At 40.1% G+C, this 23,480-nt stretch overlaps 1 protein-coding gene across 6 annotated transcripts in view; it reads left to right on the top strand.

The window, feature by feature from the left end:
- Positions 1 to 23,480, top strand: part of pde7a (phosphodiesterase 7A) — a 116,322-nt gene that overhangs the window by 44,883 nt on the left and 47,959 nt on the right. For all 6 annotated transcript variants that reach the window (XM_078397467.1, XM_078397469.1, XM_078397463.1 and 3 more), the window contains 2 exons: positions 16,855 to 16,915; positions 18,332 to 18,415. In XM_078397467.1, coding sequence (XP_078253593.1) covers positions 16,855 to 16,915; positions 18,332 to 18,415 — 145 coding nt within the window. The remainder of the gene's footprint in view (positions 1 to 16,854; positions 16,916 to 18,331; positions 18,416 to 23,480) is intronic.

Here is a 23,480-nt window from a genome sequence, read left to right as displayed (position 1 = left end):
TCTATGAATTGGTGAGGAATCAAATGAGAATTGGCGAGCTCCTAGCTCAACAAAATCTCTCTTCCACCTTACCCCCCAATGGAAATTCTTAAATATGATGGTGATCCTTTGCAATATGAAACTTTCATCGTAGAGTTTGAAGAAGGAGTGGAAATGAAAACTACTAGTCACATAGGTCACTTACGATTTCTGGAGCAATACACAAGTGGATATTCGAATCAGCTTGTTAAAAGTTGTCGACATTTGCCTGCGGATGAAGGCTATCGAAAGGCAATAGAGTTGCTTAAATAGCATTTTGGTAACAAACAGAAGATTGCTAATGCATACATGAGGAAGGCCTTTGCTTGGTTAGTTATTAAGGCGGAAGATGTGGAGGCTTTGCATGAGTTTGCGATATTTCCTAGGGGTTGTTGTAACTCGATGAGAAATAGCAACCACAAGGAAGAAATGAATGTTGTTAGTAATATGTTAGTAATTGTTAGTAATATGAAGGCTATCATTTTAAAACTGCCCTCTAGGCTTAGAGAAAAGTGGAGAGATAAAGCAGGTCTGATACAGGAAATTGAAGACAAAGAGGCCATGCTTCCTGACCTGGTGAATTTCATGGAAAGGGTAGTACGGTTAATGTCAAATCTATGCCATGGCAATATTCAAGATCCTAAACCAGTAACTACCTTTACAAAAGCAAAGGAACGATCAGGACCTAAGGAGAGCAGTTTTGTTGCCACCATAATACCTGTAGAAACAAAAGGCAGAATGAAAAGAGATGCATCTACCATTAAGCCACAAGAGATTTCTTTGTCATGTAATGAAGTTGGTCACACCATAAGGTGGTGTCGAAAATTCAAGAAGAAGGAATATAAAGAAAAAATTGACTTCTAGAAGGAGAAAGGAATCTGTTATGGATGTTTGAAGAAAGGACACATGGTTAAAGACTGCAGGAGTCGGATAATGTAACGTGCAAACAAGATCATCCTGAATTACTTCACACAGAACAGAAGAATACGGACGAGAAACCAGAGCAAATAGTACAAAAGGAGAAGCCAGCTACGAGTGATGTTGTTGCCTCACCTCAGATAAATGCGCATATTGGGGTCGGTGTAGAAACCTGTGTTTTCTCCATCTTACCAGTACCGGTAAGGAGCAACAAGGGGAATACAGTTTTGCAAACATACACATTTTTGGACAGTGGAAGTTTGGCTACCTTTTGCACATAACGCTTGATGAGAAGGCTGGACATCACAGGAGGAAAGATTAAGCTTCTCTTGAACACCATGAATGATCAGAAATGCTACGATAGTCATATCACAAGTATGGAAATATCTAGTCTGGAGGAAGACAATTTTGTACAAATATCTGATGAGACTATGCCCGTTTCTCATCCAAATATACCTAAGCAAGAAGACTTGAAAAAATGGCCTTACTTGAAGGATGTCAAGATACCTAAAATAAATTCTGGTATTGACCTACTTATCGGAACGAATGCTTTGAAGGCATTATAGCATCGAGAGATTGTTAGCAGTCAAGGGGATGGACCGTTTGCTGTGAGAACCGTACTCGTTGGGTTATCTATGGCTCCTTGAGAAGGAACAACAAAAGCAGGAAAAAGAATAACCATACTGCTGCTGCTGTCAATCGAATATCTACTGTAAATCTAGAGGAGTTGTTGATCAAGCAATACAATAGACAATAGGTGCAGGAGTAGGCCATTCGGCCCTTCGAGCCAGCACCGCCATTCAATGTGATCATGGCTGATCATTCTCAATCAGTACTCCGTTCCTGCTTTCTCCCCATACCCGCTATCCTTAAGAGCTCTATCTAGCTCTCTCTTGAATGTATTCAGAGAATTGGCCTCCACTGCCCTCTGAGGCAGAGAATTCCACAGATTCACAACTCTCTGACTGAAAAAGTTTTTCCTCATCTCTGTTCTAAATGGCCTACCCCTTATTCTTAAAGTGTGGCCCCTGGTTCTGCACTCCCCCAACATTGGGGACATGTTTCCTGCCTCTAATGTGTCCAACCCCTTAATAATCTTGTACGTTTCGATAAGATCTCCTCTCATCCTTCTAAATTCCAGTGTATACAAGCCTAGTCGCTCCAGTCTTTACAATCACGACTTTAATGAAAGAACCAGCAAGGAATCAGAAGAAATGTCCAGAGAAGAGGTAAAGTTTTTGGAAATTATGAACCACTCAGTAAAGATGATAGAAGGATACTATTGTCTAGACTTACCTTTCAAACAAGAAAGTGTTAGTCTGCCGAATAATCGTTTCATTGCAAAACAACGCATTCAGAATCTGAAACGCAAGTTTGGCAAGAATACAAAATTTCATGATGAATATACATCTTTCCTCATAGAGATGATTGATAATGGTTATGCTGAAAGGGTACCAGAAAACCAGCTGAATCGAAGTGATGGAGAGCTTTGGTATATCCCACAACATGGGGTGTATCATTCAAAGAATGGAACTTTAAGTGTGGTCTTCGACTGTGCTGTGGTTTTTAAGGGTAAATCACTTAACTATCAACTGCTGCAGGGTCTAGACCTAACAAACTCGCTCATCGGAGTTCTTATCAGATTCAGATAAGAGCCGGTGGCTTTGATGGCGGATATCAAGGCAATGTTTCATCAGGTCAAGGTATCGGAAAAGCATGTCGACTACTTGCGATTCATGTGGTGGCCGGATGATGATGCACAACAAGATCTCGTTGAATATCGGATGAAGGTACATCTCTTTGGTGCAGCGTTATCACCGAGTTGTGCAAACTTCGCATTGAGCAAGACCGCCGAGGACAATAAAGCTCACTTTCCAGGAGAAGTGACAAACACAGTAAAGAGCAATTTCTATATGAACGAATGTTTAAAATCCATGTCTAAGGAACAGGAAGCCATCCAAATGGTAAAACATCTGACTTCCCTCAGATGTCAGATCTGAGACCAGGGAGGATTCATGCTATCGAAATGGATCAGCAACAGCTGTGCTGTATTGGAAACCATTCCACTAGATAACAGAGTCAAGGAGACCCGGGAGTTAGATTTGGACAAAGACAATCTGCCTTTGGAGAGACCACTGGGATTGCACTGGTGTGTTGAAACAGATGTGTTCAAGTTCAGAATCTCGATTCAGGAATGACCATGTACAAGACGGGGCATCCTATCTGATTGGTTCTGTTTACGGGATTCTGTTTGGGATTTCTTGCACAATTTACACTACCAGCCAAGTTAATTTTGCAGGATCTCTGTAAGAAGAAACTTGGATGGGATGAGAGTATAATGCAAATCTTCTCTCAGCGATGGACAGAGTGGTTAGTAGATCTTGGAGTTCAGAGTGGACTGGTGTATGAAGCCTACAAACTTTAGTCGAATCAAATATGCACAGCTGCATCACTTTTCTGACGCAAATGAAAGTGGTTACGGTACTGTTTCATATCTAAGACTGGAAAATGATAACAATGAAGTACATGTTGCATTCTTAATGGGAAAGGCCAGAGTGGCACCATTGAAGCAAATGATGATTCCCAGAATGGAGCTTACAGCTGCAGTCTTAGCTGTCAGAGTTGACATATTGCTGCAAAAAGAACTGCAGCTTGAGCTGGAGGAATCCATCTTCTGAACTGATAGCATGACAGTGCTTAAGTACATCAAAAATGAAAACAAACGCTTCCTAACATTTGTAGCAAACAGGATCACTTTTGTAAGGGATGCTGCTAATGTATCACAGTGGAAATATGTTAATACCAAGGAAAATCCTGCGGAGGAGGCTTCTAGAGGATTAACAGCAGACTGCTTCTTAATCAGTAAGAGATGGATCAATGGGTCAGAGTTCCTCTGTAAACCAGACCGAGAATGGCCAAAGTTTAACCTGGAAACTGAAATCTCTGCTAATGATCCGGCGATCAAGTAAAGCATCTCGGTGAACGCCATTATCAAGGACCCACTGAATTCAACAAGCTATTTAATTACCCATTTTTCATCATGGAATAAGTTGAAGACTGCGGTGGCTTGGTTTCTTAAAGTAAATACAATGCTTTTGCTGTGGGCTCATCAGAGAAAGGAAACTCAGGCTGCTATGAGTAGCTTTGAAACGGATCCTGGCAAGCTGACAGAAAAGGTTGACAAAGAGATGCAAGTCTTTAAAGCATCATACCAAGGACAGTGTTTATGTCCTGATGATTTTTTTTAAGGCGGAAAATGCAGTTATCTCTTTCTGTCAAAGACAAGGCTACAAGGAAGAGCTATCAACATTAGAAGCTGGTGAGCATGGTGTTAAAAGAAGTAGTCATTTTTACAGGCTTGATCCGATACTGGATAAAGGACTTCTGATAGTAGGTGGTTGCCTGAATAAACTAGCGATGCCTGAAGAGGCTGAGCATCCTATTATTCTCTCGAAGGACTCTCATATTTCAACATTGCTGTTACGACATATTCATGAACAGATTGGACATGGAGGAAGAAATTATATGCTGTCGCAACTTCATAAAAAATACTGGATTGTCAAAGCTAACTCCACTGCAAGAGAGGTCATAAGGAATTGTGTTGTGTGTAGACGACAGCGTGGAAAAGTTGGAGAACAAAAATGGCTGTCATGCCTCTGGAAAGGATTCAACCTGATAATCCTCCATTTACAGATGTAGGAGTTGATTATTTCAGTCCTATAGAGGTCAAAAGAAGACGAAGTCTGGTAAAAAGGTATGGTGTAATCTTCACTTGCATGGCTGCATCTACACTTGGCACAGACTCCTACATTCATGCATTACAAAGATTTATTTGTCGACGAGGTCACGTTTTATCATTAAGATCAGATAATGGTACAAATTTTGTTGGAGCAGAAAGAGAATTGAAAGAAGTGCCTAAAGGCATGAATCAGAACAAGATCCAGAATGATGTGCTTCAGCAAGGGATACCATGGAATTTTAATCCCCCAGTGGGATCCAATCATGGCGGTGTTTGGGAATGATTGATCCACATGGTTCGAAATGTGCTGCGCTCTGTTCCTAAACAAGAAGTTCTGGACGAGGAAGGATTGATATTCTTGCTATTGAAGGAGTGCAGTGTAGGTTCACAAAGTTAATTCCCAGAATGGCGGGACTGTCGTACATTGAAAGACTGGAGCGACTGGGCTTGTATACTCTGGAATTTAGAAGGATGAGAGGGGATCTTATTGAAACATATAAGATTATTAAGGGATTGGACATGCTAGAGGCAGGAAACATGTTCCTGATTGCCCCGAACCAGGGGCAACAGTTAAAAAATAAGGGGTAGGCCATTTAGAACGGATACGAGGAAGAACATTTTCACTCAGTTGTGAAACTGTGGAATTCCCTGCCTACGAAGGCAGTGGAGGCCAATTCTCTGGATGCTTTCAAGAGAGAGTTAGATAGAGCTCTTAATGATAGCGGAGTCAGGGGATACGGGAAGAAGGCAGGAAAGGGGTGCTGATTGTGCATGATCAGCCATGATCACGGTGAATGGCAGTGCTGGCTCGAAAGACTGAATGGCCTATTCCTGCACTTATTGTCTATTGCAAACTTTATTTTGTGAAATTGAAGCAATTTTGAATGATCGACCCTTTACCAAGAGTTCTGATGATCCAAGTGACCTTACACCAAATCATATTCTTCTGTTGAAAACCAAGCCAATGCTACCACCTGGGCTCTTTGTGAAGGAAGATTTGTATATTAGACGCAGACGGAGACGGGTACAATATATGGCAGACCTTTTTTGGAAACGGTGGACACAAGAATATTTGCCTTAATCCAAGAACGTCAACGATGGTTGATATTAAGAATTGTTTTAAATCCAGATGATATCGTCTTGGTTGATTCTACTGCATCACGAGGTTCTTGATTGATGGGCAAAATACTGGAAATCATGCCAGACATTAAAGTTTGGTGCGTACTGTACTACTTCAGATTAAGAACAACGTCTTGGTAAGACCGATAACCTAGATATGTCTGTTTCTAGAAGGTGAAGAAGAAGATTGAAGAAGTTTGAATGCTAACATATTGTGCATATTACTTTTGTTTTTGATATATGTTAAGCTTTTATAGCTCCTTTTAATATCTATTGGTAATTGCTTCGTTATATACGTAAAACAATTAGGGGCCGGTGTGTAGGAGCCATTATGCTTAAATTAGCTACTGTCATATCATGGCCGTGTTTAATATTTCTAGGTTTTGTCTTTTTTGCATGCTTGTGGGTGTGATTTGATATGTAATGGGGAGTGTCCACATTTGAGGAGGCTTGCGTAGCTACAGAGATTGCGTAGCTACAGAGATTACATTGCTACTGAGACTGGAGAATACAGTTTTTTACCACAAGGTAATAACCACACGATAATGACCACACGGTAATGACTGTATTGTTTAAAGAAGAAACAGTTGATAAGAACGAAAAGTTATGAATTATTCTTGATTTGTGCTACTTTAATAAAGACCAATTAATCAAGAAACAGCGTTTGCAAGATTCGTTTTTGTTATCTCAGGTTGGTGTGTGCGTGAGCTTTATCTCCACCACATCCCCGAGCAGTAATGGCTATCGAAGTTGGACTTTGAGAAGGTATATAAACTGCCATTACACCGTATTTAAGGAATTGCTAACTTCAATTGTCAACTTGGATTTACAAATATTTAATTATTCTTAAAAGGAGATAATTTGACTTTTTAATTTAACGGCCCTTCGGCCCACTGAGTCCGCACTGACCAGCAATCCCCGTACACTTGCCCTATCCTACACACGAGGGACAATTTACAATCTTTACTGAAGCTAATTAACCTATAAACCCATATGTCTTTGGAACGTGAGAGGAAACCGGACAACCCAGGGAAAAGTCACAGGGAGAATGTACAAGCTCCGTACATATGGCACCTGTAGCCAGAATCAAACCCGGGTCTCCAGCGCTGTAAGGCAGCAACTCTACTGCTGCACCATCATACTGCCCATCTGCAATGAAGAATTTCACCGTTTGGTTGAATTTCATTACAAGTTTCACTCTTCATACATATTGGAATGATTTGAGAGTTGGTCATTTTTGAGAGGTGTTTGCAACTGAAAACTGCTCAATTTATTATTTACTGTAAAGTCTATCATGTGGAAGATGGATAGATAACATTTTGAGGATTTGTTCAATACATCAAAGGTGCAAAGTATATTTTTGAGGATGTGTTTTGATTTATTTTTTTGGTAAGATTACTATTGTAGGAAACCTGTTGGTAAACAACCACCCCCAAAATCAGTGTGCATTGTAAATTATCTTTCCTTCACCAGAAAATGTTCAAATGTGTGCAAGCTAAAAATATGAAACTTGTGAACTAACTTAGCAAAGATTTGCAATTTTAATAGTCCATTCGATGCTTCTTACCTACCTTCAAGCAGTAGTCCTGCATGTTGGGTTCATCATAATGGAAGAGAAAGGGTTCATAAGGACAATCAACATGGCTTTGTACATGGCAGGTCATATCTTACTAACTTGTTCAATTTTTGGTGAGGGTGATGAAGACAATTATGGAGGATAGGGTGGTTGATGTCGTCTTCATGGATTTCAGTAAGGTATTTGATAAAGTCTGGCACGGTAGGCTGATCCAGAAAATTAAGATACATGTGATTCACAGTGACTTGGTCATATTGACTTTTAACTGGCTTACTAATAGAAGACAGACATTTGTGGTAGAAGGCCAATATTCAGACAGTGGAGCGCAACAGGGACCTTTTTTCCCAGGCTGGAAATATGGATATGGAGGGATATGGGGTATGTGCAGGTAGATGTGATGGTTCTGGCATCCTTTTCGGCACATACATTGTTGATTACAAGGCTTGTTCCTATGGCGTACTGTTCCATATTATCATATCATATCATATATATACAGCCGGAAACAGGCCTTTTCGGCCCTCCAAGTCCGTGCCGCCCAGCGATCCCCATACATTAACACTATCCTACACCCACTAGGGACAATTTTTACATTTACCCAGCCAATTAACCTACATACCTGTACGTCTTTGGAGTGTGGGAGGAAACCGAAGATCTCGGAGAAAACCCACGCAGGTCACGGGGAGAATGTACAAACTCCTTACAGTGCAGCACCCGTAGTCAGGATCGAACCTGAGTCTCCGGCGCTGCATTTGCTGTAAAGCAGCAACTCTACCGCTGTGATCTGTAGGGCCGTGATCTGATGAATAGTTATTGTATAGTATATTGATTCACTTTTTGGCATACATTGCGTAGAAATTGTATTCGGCTGTATTAACTGGTCATTGTATTGTTCACCAGTTGTCTACCTACAAAAAAAAAGTGCTTTGAGTTGCTATATCTACTGACATAGCACAGTGATAGTACATTTATAAGAATGTAAGTTATTCTCATTATAAAAGCAGTTGTTGATTTTCAAAAGTTATGGTGGTTCACAACAAGAGAAAATTGGAGGTAGTTTTTAAGTCTGAATGTGATAAGCATCTTCACTGTGGAAAGTTTGAGTAGAAGTTTGAACTGAAGTTGACCCCATGTCTGCAGATGATGTATCCTAGAGGCAAGCTTAATGGAGTAGTCAGCAAAATATTGATCCTTAAAAAATGGTGTAGATAGGATGAGATACAGAAAAACTTGGGTTATAATTTGATTTGAGAGTAGTCCATTTAAAATTATAATGGAACAAAAATGTTAGAATAAATGGTGTAGAATGAACAAGTGAAAGATTTTTATTTCATGCAATAATTTTTCATTTTCCTGTGAAGGTCCCTAATTGTTTTACAGCTGCAAGTTTTTTGAGGTGTTGTAATTTAGGAAACGTGACATGACATGCAAAGATTCCACAAGTCATAAAATGATAAAATTAGATCATTGTGAGTTAATTGAAGGATAAGCATTTGCATAATCCTGCATTTCAAAGTAGTACCTTGTGCTGTTTTGCTGCATTGGAGATGCTGACAGGACCTTTGTTTAGCATTTTGCCTGATGATGTTTCTGCTTGTACAGCACCGAAGTATAAAACTATTTTGTGGAAAAGGTGAACACTGATTTGGAAGACGATAGTATGTTCATGCATTTTGGGGATGAAATAGTAGAAAAATTGTGTAGAGTTCAAGATCGGGGCTAGGGCAGAAGGAACTAGAGCGATTTGGCTTTGTGAAGAAAAGGATACACTATGATAAAGTGAACATGGACAGACATAATGAATAATGATGAACTATTTTTTTGCTCTCATGGGGAGGAAAATTCAAGGAAAGTCGGACCAAGGTTTAATGAAATGGGTACAAATAATTAGGTCGTCTGGAGTATTGACTACTGAATACATGTTAATAGTTAGGAAATTTGCCTTCAGAGTAATGAAAGATTTTCAAGAATTATCATCCTGTTGTAAAAATAATAACTTCCTGCCCAGGTGTCTTTGAATTGAACATTGTTACAAAATGGGATCATTGTGTACAACATAGTTGGAATAATAAATGTTGCAATATCTTAACTGATATTTGTCATTTGTCCAGCAACTTCTATCAAAATACTGAGGTGTTTTACTCGCTCTCACCGTCTGACTCTTTTTTTTTCCCTTTTACTTATGGTAGTCTTGTACTCTCCACGTTCATGCCCACCGGAGAGTTGATAGTCCATCTGGTGAGTAGCTTACCCAGATAGATTGGGGAGCCGCTGGATTTAATTCCTAAACGTGTGCTGGTTTGGTTGAAAGTAAACTGAAGGCAGTCGGAGGAATGGCTAAAATTGATCTTGGTGCTCAGGAAGCAAAGTAGTTTGCACTCCTGATAATTCTCCAGAAATTGTGTTTCTCCAAATTCTCCAAAAATATGATGGGGAGCCAAAGCAATAAAATAATGTTTAGAAACGTAGATAACTTGGATGAAATATGTTAAACGTATACAGAGCATAAAATTGTCATTAGCACCCATAACAGTGGGTATTGAACTGAATTTCACATGCTGGGAAAAGAATCTGCAATTTCTGCTTGCTCTATCGTAATTAATACATGAATGGATGCACTCGATCCATGGGTCTATCTGGTCCTGCAAATAACTTGTAGGCATTGAGTACAATTTTAAAAAATTGAAGTTTTTAGCATCCAAAAATTTCTATAATGGTAGTGTTTGATGTGACAATAGACAATAGACAATAGGTGCAGGAGTAGGCCATTCAGCCCTTCGAGCCAGCACCGCCATTCAATGCGATCATGGCTGATCACTCAATCAGTACCCCGTTCCTGCCTTCTCCCCATACCCCCTCACTCCGCTATCCTCAAGAGCTCTATCCAGCTCTCTCTTGAAAGCATCCAACGAACTGGCCTCCACTGCCTTCTGAGGCAGAGAATTCCACACCTTCACCACCCTCTGACTGAAAAAGTTCTTCCTCATCTCCGTTCTAAATGGCCTACCCCTTATTCTCAAACTGTGGCCCCTTGTTCTGGACTCCCCTAACATTGGGAACATGTTATCTGCCTCTAATGTGTCCAATCCCCTAATTATCTTATATGTTTCAATAAGATCCCCCCTCATCCTTCTAAATTCCAGTGTATACAAGCCCAATCGCTCCAGCCTTTCAACATACGACAGTCCCGCCATTCCGGGAATTAACCTAGTGAACCTACGCTGCACGCCCTCCATAGCAAGAATATCCTTCCTCAAATTTGGAGACCAAAACTGCACACAGTACTCCAGGTGCGGTCTCACCAGGGCCCGGTACAACTGTAGAAGGACCTCTTTGCTCCTATACTCAACTCCTCTTGTTACGAAGGCCAACATTCCATTGGCTTTCTTCACTGCCTGCTGTACCTGCATGCTTCCTTTCATTGACTGATGCACTAGGACACCCAGATCTCGTTGAACTCCCCCTCCTCCTAACTTTCAAAACGCCTGTGAAAGGTAATGAAACAAATCTGCGTTTTGAGTTTTGCAAATATGCAATGAAGAACGGTATGATCACCAGTTACTTGCTGTTAAAGTTACTGGAAGAGTATATCTTTAGCTAGGAAGTTTCATTCAGTTGAATTTATAATATTTATGTTATTTATATATTTTTGCAGCCCCAAAATACTAGAAAAATTTAAGTTGGAAGCAGACTGAAAGATTCAAATCAGTAGCATTTCAGCAGGCCTGACTTAGATCATATGTCGGTGACGCCATTCCATGAATCTGTTTAATATTTGCAGCATTGTCCGTTTCAATTTCACATTTTCATAATAGGCAGTGCTATAAATGGAATTATTTGCTTTTATTTCATTCTGAAGATCCTGAGCCATTACTGTCTTGGAAATTATCTAATCAGTCTCTATCAGTCCTTTCTACCAGGGATTTTTTGTGTGCTTGTATCTGATGGCATCAAAGCCTCAATATTTACGGGAAGATGATAAATTGGCAAGAATGAGAATGAGTTGGCTGTCAGATTATGAAGTAGGATCTCTTTCTCTGATCTGACTATCAGTTTTCCTCCAACAGCAAGATACTGCAAGTTGGGGAAACTTGGATAGTCGGAGGTGGGTGAGAGATTGGAGGTATGGTAGGGGGAGGTGGAGTGAGTTTAAGGGTGGAGGGCTAAGAGGGAGATTAAAGGTCTGGGAACATGGTACATCTTTTCCTCCTTGTTCACAAAAGCACTCAGTATGGCTGCTATTTTGTCTGGGTTCTGTTAACATTTGGGTAGCTAAGTCAGATTTTTTTGGTAGTAATTGCATTACCGGAATTGGATTTAAACACATGTCCAGCACCCCAGGACAGGCTTGGGAACCTTGCAAGTAGTTGTTGAAGGAGGTTTAACCCATCCCACTTTTGAAACTCTGTCACAATAAGGGAATTGAAGGGGTGGGTGTGAAATTGTGTATAGGTCAGACTGTCCCCTAAAATGATAGTAATTCGTTAAATATTTAATTATTTGACGATAAATTCCTAGATGACACAGGGGCTTCTAATGATCAAAAAGGTAGGATACCAGAAGCTGTCAAGTTTTACTATGCCAATGTGGCCTCTTCTTTTGAAGCAGTCCATGCCTGCAAGCAACAGGACCTACCCAGTATTTGGGTATGGGCTGATAAAATGGAAAATAACATTAATGTCACTATAGTGCACAACATTGATCATCTCCAGCGAGAGATGGTTTGTAGAGGTACCCTTGGCAATATCAGCACTCTGGAAATCGTCACCAATCAAAAGCTGGATCTGTCAAAAATATATATATATTGTGGCTACAAGAGGTTAGATATCCTGTGGTGAATGGTATGCCAATCTGACTACACTATTCATGCCTCTCATGATTTTATACACCTTTGTCAGGTCACCCATACGCCTCTTCCTTGCAGGAAAAACAAACACTGCCTATCTAATGTCAACCATTAACAAAAATCCTCCAATCCAGGCAGATGTTGTCCACATGGACCTTAGTCATGAGGTCATGTGATAGGAGTAGAATTAGGCCATTCGGCCCATCAAATCTACTCCCATTATTTTTGTAAACTCCAGTGAGTATACCAGCGCCTTATAGAGCTTCAGCATTACATCCCTGTTTTTGCAAACAAGCCCTCTTGAAATAAATGCTAGCATTGAGTTTGCTTTCTTTACTACTGATTCAATTTGCAGATTAGCTTTTTGAGAATCCTGCACCAGCACCCTCAAGTCCATTTGCACCTCCGATTTCTAGATTCTCTCCCCATTTAGAAAATAGTCTACACTTTTATTCCGACTACCAAAATGCATGACTCCACACTTTGCTACACTATATTCCATCTGCCACTTCTCTGCCCACTCCCAACCTGTGATTTTATACAATCAAATGCCTTACTATAGGTGATTGAAGGCTTGGTGGCCAAGTTTGCAGATGATGTGGAAATAGGTGGAAGGGCAGGTAGTGTAGAGAAAGCAGGGACCCTGCTTTCTCTACACTACCTGCCCTTCCACCTATTTTCGTATCATCTGCAAACTTAGCCACAAAGCCTTCAATCACCTATAGTAAGGCATTTGATTGTATAAAATCACTATGGGGATAGTTAGGTGAATGCTAGGTCTAGGTGATAATTAGCTCTTTTTCCAGGGCAGAGGAATTGAGAACACGAGAACATAGGTTTTGGGGTGAGAGAACAAAGATTTATTAGGAACATGGGTGGCAACTTTTCCATTCCAAGGGTGTTAGGCATATGGACGAGCTGCCAAAGAAAGTAGTTGAGGTAGGTACATGGCAACATTTAAAAGATTTGGCCAGATATGTGGATAGAAAGGTTTCTAGGTTGCTGGGAGAAGATAAGCGGAAGGGCCTGTTATCGAACTGTATGACTCTGACACTGAAATGTCTGTAACATTGGAGCTGCCAGTCATGTCCTTCCCTCAGCATATTTCTGTGAATTTGTCATTTCAAGTGCAGATCCATGCTCAAAGCTCATCTGATTTACTTTTGAAGTTCCTTGCCTTAAAATAAATACAGCTGAGCCTGCCAGCCATCTCATGCTCCCTACCATACCTTTGTCTGCTCGCCTCGCTAGACTTGCAGTGGATGAAAACCTCCACATTTTCTCCTTACCTGCTGCACTGTTTCCCATCCCTTTGTCAAACTAATTTAAAGTTTCTCAAGTAGAGTCAAAAAACCTTTGCAAGGATGTTGCCCCCCCCCCTCCACTTTTGATGGTCCTCTTTGTCTCTACAATTCTTAGTTTTAGTGAAAATCTGCTTTATATTTGGATTATGCTTTTTAAAATTTCTATTTTTTTTCTGTTTGCCATTTAACAATATAGATGAAACGTTTTCAATTATAAATAGTTCTACTAAAATATCCCTCTCAACATTGCACCTGTTTTTGGAGGAGCCACCTGCAGTTGTCCAAGTATCTTTTGCTGATTGCCATAGTGTTTTGATACTGTGCAGATTTTCTCTGTTAGATATCTATTGTGGGTGGCAAAACTGTTGTGTATATACATGATTCTAAAGTGAGCTGTTTTATGATCTGATGTACTGAAATTAAAAATGAATAATGATAAATAACTACCATGAATAATTTTCAGTTGAAGAATTAATCTCATAAAAGGCAGTTTAATATGTTTATCTCATAAAAGGCAGTTAAACATATTTTCTGGCAGCATCTGAGTTTTTAAATGAGATGGGAAGAAAAAGCAATGTATTAGAGCTCCAGACAACTACCAAACCCTGAGTAAAAAAAATTAAAAGTGCTGGAGGATCTCTGGGTCGCTGGAAATGTCTGTCCATTTCTCCCCATGATGCTGCCTGACCCGCTATGTTCCTTCAGCACTTTTTTAAACTCAAGATTATAACCTCTGCAGTCTCCCAAGAGTTGTGCACCTGCAGTAGCTTTGTAAGATGGATCTTCAAAGAGGTTTACGTTTCTAAAAGAATATGATCTTTTGAATTCTTCACAGATGTGTTCTGAAGATGGGGTAAAACAGGAACATTTTAATTTTCCAACTGCCCTAACCTTTTGACCTGTCTATATAGTAAAATTCTTTGACATAATAATAGAAAGCAGAATTGGAATGGGGGAAAAAATTGGTTATAGTCAATTTAAAGAATCACATGGGATATAAAGCATTGGAACAAGTGATCTTTCCTAAATAATGTATTGATTCAAGTTTCCTCGATCTTAAACATCTGTTCCTCTTTCTATCAGTCTCCTCCACTTTTCTTTTGAATTTGTGCCTCTAGAAATTTTAATGCTGTGTTCGTAATTTAAAATGATTTGCTAAACAATAATGTTGTATGCCTTGATCACTCTGCTCTTCTACCATATTCTCTTCTTTATTTTATAAGGTTGTCAATTTTGATTTTCGTCATTTAAGCACATAATCTCAGGAAAGCACATTAAAATCATTTTGCCTCGTACGTGCCTAATCTGCATAATGACCAAATCTTTCACTGTGCTTTTATCAATACGTTATAAAACCATCCCTCTGTGTCATCTATATGTATATGTTTTGATAATTGAGTTTATTTTCTGAATCTAAACTGTTAATATTAATAGTAAACTGTATCCCTGCTCTGATACATATGGAACATTGCTTTTACCTTGATTCAGTTATTTGATCCTATGCCATCCTTCACATGCCATATTCTTTCATAGGAGCTTACTGCGTGGTGCCTTTTATTGAAGACTCTTGAAAACTCTGTTAAAATCACCTGCTTTATCTTTCTCCATTCTTTCAGTTAGCAGATTACTTAATTATTACTTGGTCTTTTGGAATTGATTTATGTTTTAAAATCGCATGTGTCTTTCTGGATTCTTTATTAATTTGCATATCAATTTCAGTTGGTTTCCTATTACTGACTTGTTTAGCTGACTTGTTTCCTTTCCAGAGTTTGTCAGTCTTCCTTGTTGCCAATAGAAATTGTGTTTTTGCTTTAAATTCATACTATTGCCTTTGCTGCACCCTCCCATGGACCCTTTGTTTCAAAGGAATTCCTGAGGCAACTAAGCTGGAAGCTGTTCATTCTCTCGAGAGGACACATACCTAATGAAGAGATGCCTTTGTGTTCAGGGTTACCAGCTGTTCAGATTGGTCAGAGATTTTATAGATTTTTGTATCACAAGCATCAAGGCTAGGAGAAAGACTTGCAAAAGTGTCTTATGTTCAGAGCTCTTTTATTTATTGGTATAAACTTCAAGAGTGGAGTGCTTAATGTACCAACAACGCAACAATGAAATTCTTATTTGCTGCAGCTTAATAGTCCTTTTAAACGCAATAACAAATAGATAAATATATAATAATCAAAATACTATAAATGAATCACCGTAATACTAGGTAACCATATAGTGCAAAAACCAAAGTATGTTGTGCAACTAAACCTGCAGTCCTTAGAAGGTCATAGTTGCAGAGGTTGGTGTTCTGTAGTGATCAAGAGCATAATGGTTGATGGGAAGAAGCTGTTCTTGAACCTGGTGGTTTAGGAATTTACAGGCTCGTGTAACTTCCTAGATCCATTGGTCTTGAAATGACATCACGGCCAAAGTGCCATGGGTTTTTGTCGGCTGCCTTTTTTGAGGCAGCTCTGCCTATAGATTCCATCAATGGAGGGGAGGCCAGTGCTTATGATGGCCCATGCAGTGTCTACCATATTCTGTAGTCTTTGTTCCTGGGTGCTTGATTCGATTGGGACATTGGCACCAGTTACATAATAGCTCTTGATATTGCTACTGAATACTGTGCCCAATTTGTTGTTTACATCCAAGATTTAATCATTCTTGTCTACTATTTGTCAGGTGAGTGTGTCTATGAACAGGTGATCGACGGTCAAAATGAACTCTGGACCGAAGGGCCAGTTACCATGCTGTAGCCAAACTCGATGTAGGCATCATCCACAAGGAGCAGATTATGTGGATTTATTTATTTTAGAATGTTGGAATGCAAAGGGGAGTGGATGATCCTTTGTACAAGCACCTTGATCAGATACCATCAGGAATATTAGGTGTAGGAAAGAACTACAGGTGCTGGTTTAAATCGAAGATAGACACAAAATGCTGGAGTAATTCAGAGGGACAAGCATCATCTCTGGAGAGAAGGAATGTGTGATGTTTCGGGTCAAGGCCCTTCTGTAACGTCACCCATTCCTTCTCTCCAGAGATGCTGCCTGTCCCGCTGAGTTACTCCAGCATTTTGTGTCTATCAGGAATATTATGTTCCATTCAAGAGATGGAAGCCAAGGAAAAAATTGAGGTCTAGATGGTGGAAATGTAGAGCATTATTCCTCCAAGAAACTGTGTTGTTTGTGATTTTTAGGAACATCAAATTAAGTAGAGATTATTCATTTCCTTATTTAATCCTAAACATAAAAAAGTTTTTTTTTTTCATAGTGCACTACAAATGGTGGAAATGTTCTTGGAGTTGAATAGTATATCGAAACCTCTGTGTCCAATTTATATTTTTTAGAGACGGGGGGCAATCTCGTATGAAAGCTCAGACCAGACCGCTCTGTACATTCGTATGTTAGGTGAGTAAACCAGCACTTATTATTGTGAAGTGACCGAAATGAGCAGTAAGTAAATATCTATTTAAAGTTATCTTTTGCTTGCTCTCATTCTCAGTCTTGCTCTAGAATGTCCATAGCACTCATTCTGATGAGTCAGGTTTGTTTGTTATCTTTTGATGTTGGTATTGGTTCTTTTTCCTCTACCTCTAGCTCCATTTTCTGTCGGCAGCAACTTCTAATTTGTCTGTCTCTTCTCATTTCAGGCAGGAGGGGACAGGTAATTTATGTGGTGAGGTAACATCCTTTAAGTGGCTCCAATTCAATTAGATTTGGCTAATTTGCTCTTTACACAAGATCAGTTTCAGATTTAATGATTTCTATCACTGTTGCGATGTTACTCCAAGAAATCCCCCCCCTGGCCACTACTTCCCTGACTTGCATTCCCTTGCTCTAATGACGTCAGTTTATTTATGTTTGCAAAATTCTCCTCATGGGCTTTGCAAATGTGGACTGCCCTCCACTATGATCGCTTAATTTTCCATTCTTTATTCTTAATCACTAATGCTGCTTTCCACATAAATTTCTGTGGTACCATTTTAGCAACTTTAGTGCCCTCTTATTGTCACTAACCATATCCTCTCCCTTTCCATAAAACTTCAAAAAGCACTAAACTCATCCAGTCACCAACAATAACATCGATGGAAGAAACATGAAAACAAGAGTGAATAACATCTTTTATGCTTTTCCAAGAAGTTTGTAATTGTTGCACAAAAGCCATACTGAACATTCACAAGGATACTTGCGAAAAATCATAATTCTCTTGATTTTTAAGAATGCTTATCAGTTCATAGCAAGGATTATTAAAATAGTGACATGATGTGCATATGTGTGAGAAATACATCCAAAGTGAGAAAAGAGTGCAGGCAAATAGCAGTAGAAGAATGTTTATTGCAAAGAAAAGTATTTTGGAGAGAGGAGATAATCAACATGAGCATGGCATGATCAAACAATGCAGGAGGGTGGATGTGGGCTGCTGAAGATAATAATTGCCTTAAAAGTGTGACTTGGGGGTTTGGGGTAAGCTGGTAAGAAATTATTAATGTTCCATCTAGCTGCATGGGTGCTTTAGCTTGAGATTGCAAAGGACCTTAATGTAGAGAATTAGTCCTGAGAAAGAACATTAAAAATCCTGCAATCATAGAAAATGTGTGAACAAAAATGTCAGAATATTCAGCTTGACAAAACAACCTGAAGTCAACCAAAAAATGCATTAATATCAGATTCTCCAAATGAATTGCACTTGGTGTACTCTTATTTAATTATTTGAAAACCCTTGTTGGTTTAGTTATCTTTTGCTTTTTAGGTTGTGCCTCATGCTGCATCAGTGAACCCACAAAATGTCTTAATGATACCAAATATCTCAACATGTTTTTGCAGGGGATGTACGAGTGAGGAGCCGGGCAGGATTTCAACCAGAAAGAAGGGAATCTCATCCTTACATTGATTTCCGCCTATTGCACTGCAAGTATATTTGAGTGTTGTGATAATACTGGCTTAAAGAATTCTCCTCGGAGTTGGCAGATTTATTAACAAACTAGACCAAGTGGACCTATTGGGCCCAAACCTCTTCCCTCCCCTCATTCTCATTCTCCCCTCACTCCCTTTTCCCCTTTCCCCCCTTCCCCTCCCTCCCTCCCCCCCCCCTTCCCCTCCCTAGGAGATAGATTTAAACTTAAAAATGTGAATAACTTTAAAAATTTCACTGAAACTTCTTCTATTAGCACCAAAGAAATGACGGTGAGTAAGGTGGGCCTAAAATTGTTGTGATATCATGTACCGTTTTGGCTGTAGTTCAGGAACAAACAAACAAGAGTTTTAGTATATAGATAAACAGACTTAATTGCAAGAACTTGCATGATTCTATACTTTCAATAGCAAATTAAAGTAATTTTGAAAGCAAGGAAATGTGTGTCAGAAGATTATGTGGGAGTTACATTTCACGTGTTAAAGTTTGTGTTACTTCAATAAAAGTCAACTCAGTAACATTACCGAGGACCAAAATCTTTTACGTACTTCAGGGTCATATTAGAATACCAAAATATTCGATAATTTTATTTCTTCCCCACCGGCATTTTGATTTCTTCTTTCTGCCGCATCAACTGTATTTGGTGACATGATAAAAAATTTAAACTTCTTGGGGCCACTAAGACGTTATAGGGACAATTGTTTGTCGTCTTCGTGATTACATCTATGTGCTAGGCACAGGGCAGTTCATCCAAGATGTTAACATCCAAGAATTTGAAACTTAACGATTGGCCAGGTGGGCTGAGGAATGATTGATGGAATTTATTACAGAGAAATGTGAGGTGTTACATTTTGGGAAGTCTAACATGGGCAGGACCTACACAGTGAATGGTAGGACTCTGGGGAGTGTTGTAGAACAAAGGGATCTCAGAGTGCAGGCGTATGGTTCCTTGAAGATGGAGTCGCAGGTAGATTGGGTGGTCAAAAAGGCTTTTGGCACATTGGCAAAGTATTGTCAACAGTCAGAGTATTGAGTGTAGAAGTTGGGAGGTCATGTTGCAGTTGTGTAAGACATTGTTGAGGCTTTATTTAGAGTATTGTGTTGAGTTCTGGGCACCGTGTTACAAAGTCATAGAGTGATACAGGCTCTTCGGCCTGATGTTCTCACCTCCCTGTGTTTGTTCCATATCCCTCCAAACTTGGCCTATCCATGTACCTGTCTAATTGTTTATAGGAAAGATGTTGTCAAGCTGGAAAGGGTACAGAGAAGATTTACGAGGATGTTGCCAGGACTAGAAGGTTAGAGCTATTGGGAGAGGTTGAGTAGGCTGGGACTCAATCCCTTGGAATGCAGGAGGATGAGGGGTGATCTTTTAGAGGCAAATAAAATGATGAGAGGATTGGATCGAGTAGATGCACAGTTGTTTGTCCAGAATAGGTGAATGAAAGACCAGAGGACATAGGTTTAAGGTGAGTGGGAAAAGTTTTATTAGGAATCTGAGGGGTAACGTTTTCTCACAAAGGGTGGTGGGTGTATGGAATGAGCTGCCAGAGGAAGTAGTTGAGGCAGGGGCCATCCCAATATTTAAGGAACCCTTAAAGAGGTACATGGATAGGGAAGGTTTGGAGGGTTATGGGCCAAACATGGGCAGGTGGGACTAGTGTAGCTGGAACATGTTGGCCGGTGTGGGCAAGTTGTGCCGAAGGACCTGTTTCCACGCTGACGCTATGAATCTTAACTCTCCACTGTAGACCCTGTAACAAAAATTAGCACATGGTCTTCCAACTTCCCATTTCTTAGGTTAATGGTTAGTTCCTCATTTTAATTGACTAAGTGAAAGGTAGTTGTTACATCCCCACCCGACCAGGTGTTCTATTACTCTCCTGTATGCCGACGCATCACCAGCTGGTACCTCAGACAATGTAGATGGCAATGTAGATGCTCAGTCACACGTTCATGGGTGTAAAGAGAACATCAGGGGGCTAAGCACGCCACCCGAGTGCTTAATTTCAATTCAGTTTAATTTATTGTCACGTGTATCGAGGTACAGTGAAAAGCTTTTGTTGCGTGCTAACCAGTCAGCAGAAAGACTATACATAATTACAATCGATCCATTTACAGTGTATAGATACATGATAATGGAATAACGTTTAGTGCAAAGTAAAGCCAGCAAAGTCCAATCAAGGATAGTCCGAAGGTCACCAAAGAGGCAGATAGTAGTTCAGCACTGCTCTCTGATTGTGGTAGGATGATTCAGTTGCCTGGTAAGCACTGGGAAGAAACTCCCTGATTCTGATAGTGTACATTTTCACACTTCTATACCGTTTGCCTGATGGGAGAGGTGAGAATAGGGAGTGGCCAGGGTGCGACGTCCCCGATTACGCTGTTGGCCTAGCCGAGGTTGCGTGAGGTATAAATGTTATAGTGATCATACTGTGTTGATGATCAGTAAGGAGGACATGCTGTAACCGATCTGCATTGATTGTGATCCGCCAATGAGAAAGTGATGGATCCAGTTGTAAAGGGAGTTATGGTGCTATTGATGTCCTTGGTGCGAAGATGGGATTTTTCCTCCAAGAGTTCGCTGCATTTGTTACATCTTTGCTACGATGCAAGGATGCCTGTTTAATAGATCATGTCAGAAGAACATCAAGGAACACCTGCTCTACAGTGCTTTTACTAGTTGTCCTCATGTGGCATCCAAAAGTTTCAGCTTTTCATCTTGAATACTTTTTACTTGCTTCTGGATGTGGTAAAGAGCTTTCATTATTAATAAAGATTCTTGTTCAGCGAATAAATGTAATTATCTGTCAATCAAATGATTTCAGTTTTGAATTTATCACCACAGTTAATTTAAAATGTCTGTATTAATTATAGATGGGTTAACATTTGAAGCGTATCATTCCTAAAATGATCTCGTGCTCTTCCAAATCTGCATTAAAAAGCGTTGGACTATGAACTATTTGGTTGTAGGTAAATACATTAAAAATGCACTAAATGAACAAGGCACAAAATAAGCTGTCAGTGTCACTCTCTGTTTGCAGGTTTATGTGCCTCTGGAGCAGATGTTTACAAATTGAGCTGTCATACCAGAAACATGGGCACACAAACTTAGTTTGGCACTCCAATGGCCTACTGGACACTGTTTATAAAATGAAATGATAATCCAATGCTTTATATCTGTGTGATCAGGTGAAAGCTAGAGACCATGTCACTATTTGGAAAAAGGCCAGTTAAATTGAGTGCCCTGTCCATTACTTATCTCAGTCATTAAAAAGGACTAATATAGGTTGGGTCTGCTGGGCGAGAGGGGGGGGGGGGAGAATTTCCCAAATGTATTCAGGAAAGTTTCCTTGGCCAATATGTAAGGGACCCTACAATGGAGGGCAAAGCTTTACCTAATCCTATGAAATTTGGAAGGGCGCCAACAAAGTTACAAAAGTATTCAATATAGTCCTTTTTCCTTCACTTCTTCCTTCCCCCCATCCCCCATGCCGTCGGCCTAATTCTCGGCGGCATGTCCTCCACCGACTGTCGGCATCACGCAGGCTCAGCCGACTGCCGGCACTCACGCTGGCGATGTCACGTCGACGTCCAATTTGTTTGCCGACTGCCCTGCCCGCTCGCCAATGTCCTTCTCACTCGTCTCGCTTTGCTGGCAGCCGGGCCCAATCCTGGTAGGCTCCACGCCGGCGACTGGGCCCGGTTGCCAGGAGCTCCCTCCTATGCTGGTTGAGCACTCGCCGGCAGTTCCCTCCTGTGCTGGAGCAGCGCTTATCGGGAGTTCACTCCTGCATTTGTCCGGACGGCAGGATGAAGAACTAGACTCGCACATTAGTTGCCGATATCACGTGCCTTTTCATTACCCAGCATTCCCTACTTGTATTGAATACCAACTCATTAACATAAAACATGAATATGTATGAACCACTGCTCTCCTTTTTTTAAGTATTAAATCTAAGTACTCGGTTACAATTTTGTTGTTGTGATACTTGATTTAAACCAGTATTGTTTATCCTGTATTTATGAAATTTTAAATGATAAACATAATATATTTATTTTGCATATCTACACTTTCGTTTTAATTGTGCAGTGAGCTATCTAACTTACAAATCTAACTTAACTACTGGTTTACGGATCCTGCCTGATCGTCTTAACAGTAACAGGTGTAACAGGTTTAGGTGTTGATTCAACTGTAGGCTTGTTTGGCTCTGTTTTAGTACACTGACTTTGACCAGAGGAATCTGTTTCTTTGTCTGTACTAACTGAATTTTGTGTTTCAAACGCTGGTCTTTTCCAACTCACTTTCAGATAAATACTCAGGGATTAGGAATTCATGCTCAGTTTTTGGTTCATCTTTGGCTGGAATCATTTGATCAACATGAACACTTTTGATCTTATCTCCAACTTCAACTAAATATCTTTTTGTTCCACACACTTCCAATATTTTCCCAACATCCCATTTGTCTCAACTGGACTTGTTGGGAGGACTGAGAACACGAACTTGCTCCTCTAACTTGAAGTTCCTCTCCTTTTTGTGGAAGTCAAAGTGGTGTTTTTGACAACTGTTTTTGCTCAACTCTCGAGGCCAAATTGGGTTGAACTAGACTTGGGCGCATTCTTAGCCTTCTCTTCATCAACAGTTCTGCAGACGAGTAGCCTGTTGTGTGGTTCTGTATTTCAACAAGAAATACGATGTTTCAATAGAGAGTAGTAGGCCATTCGGCCCTTCGAGCCAGCACCGCCATTCAATGTGATCATGGCTGATCATTCTCATGCTGAGCTTTGAACTACCCTGCAAAACTTGTTTCTTGAGAGCATCTTTGACAACTCTAACAGACCTTTCCGCCGCCCCATGGAGGCTGGATGGTAAGGGGAAACAAGTGTATGTTTTACACCATTCCACTGCATGAACTCTTTGAACTGTTCTGAACAAAACTGAGGCCCGTTATCAGAAACAAGTTCTTCCGGTAAACCATGGCATGCAAAAATTTATCTCAACTCATCTATGGTACATCAGCAGTTGTGCTTGACTCCATATGCTTAACCTCACTCCATTTG

The sequence above is a fragment of the Rhinoraja longicauda genome, chromosome 4 (genome assembly GCF_053455715.1).
Source record: "Rhinoraja longicauda isolate Sanriku21f chromosome 4, sRhiLon1.1, whole genome shotgun sequence".
Lineage (NCBI taxonomy): Eukaryota > Metazoa > Chordata > Chondrichthyes > Rajiformes > Arhynchobatidae > Rhinoraja > Rhinoraja longicauda.
Note: the sequence above shows the minus strand (reverse complement) of the source record. Positions and strands in the feature narration are given on the sequence as shown.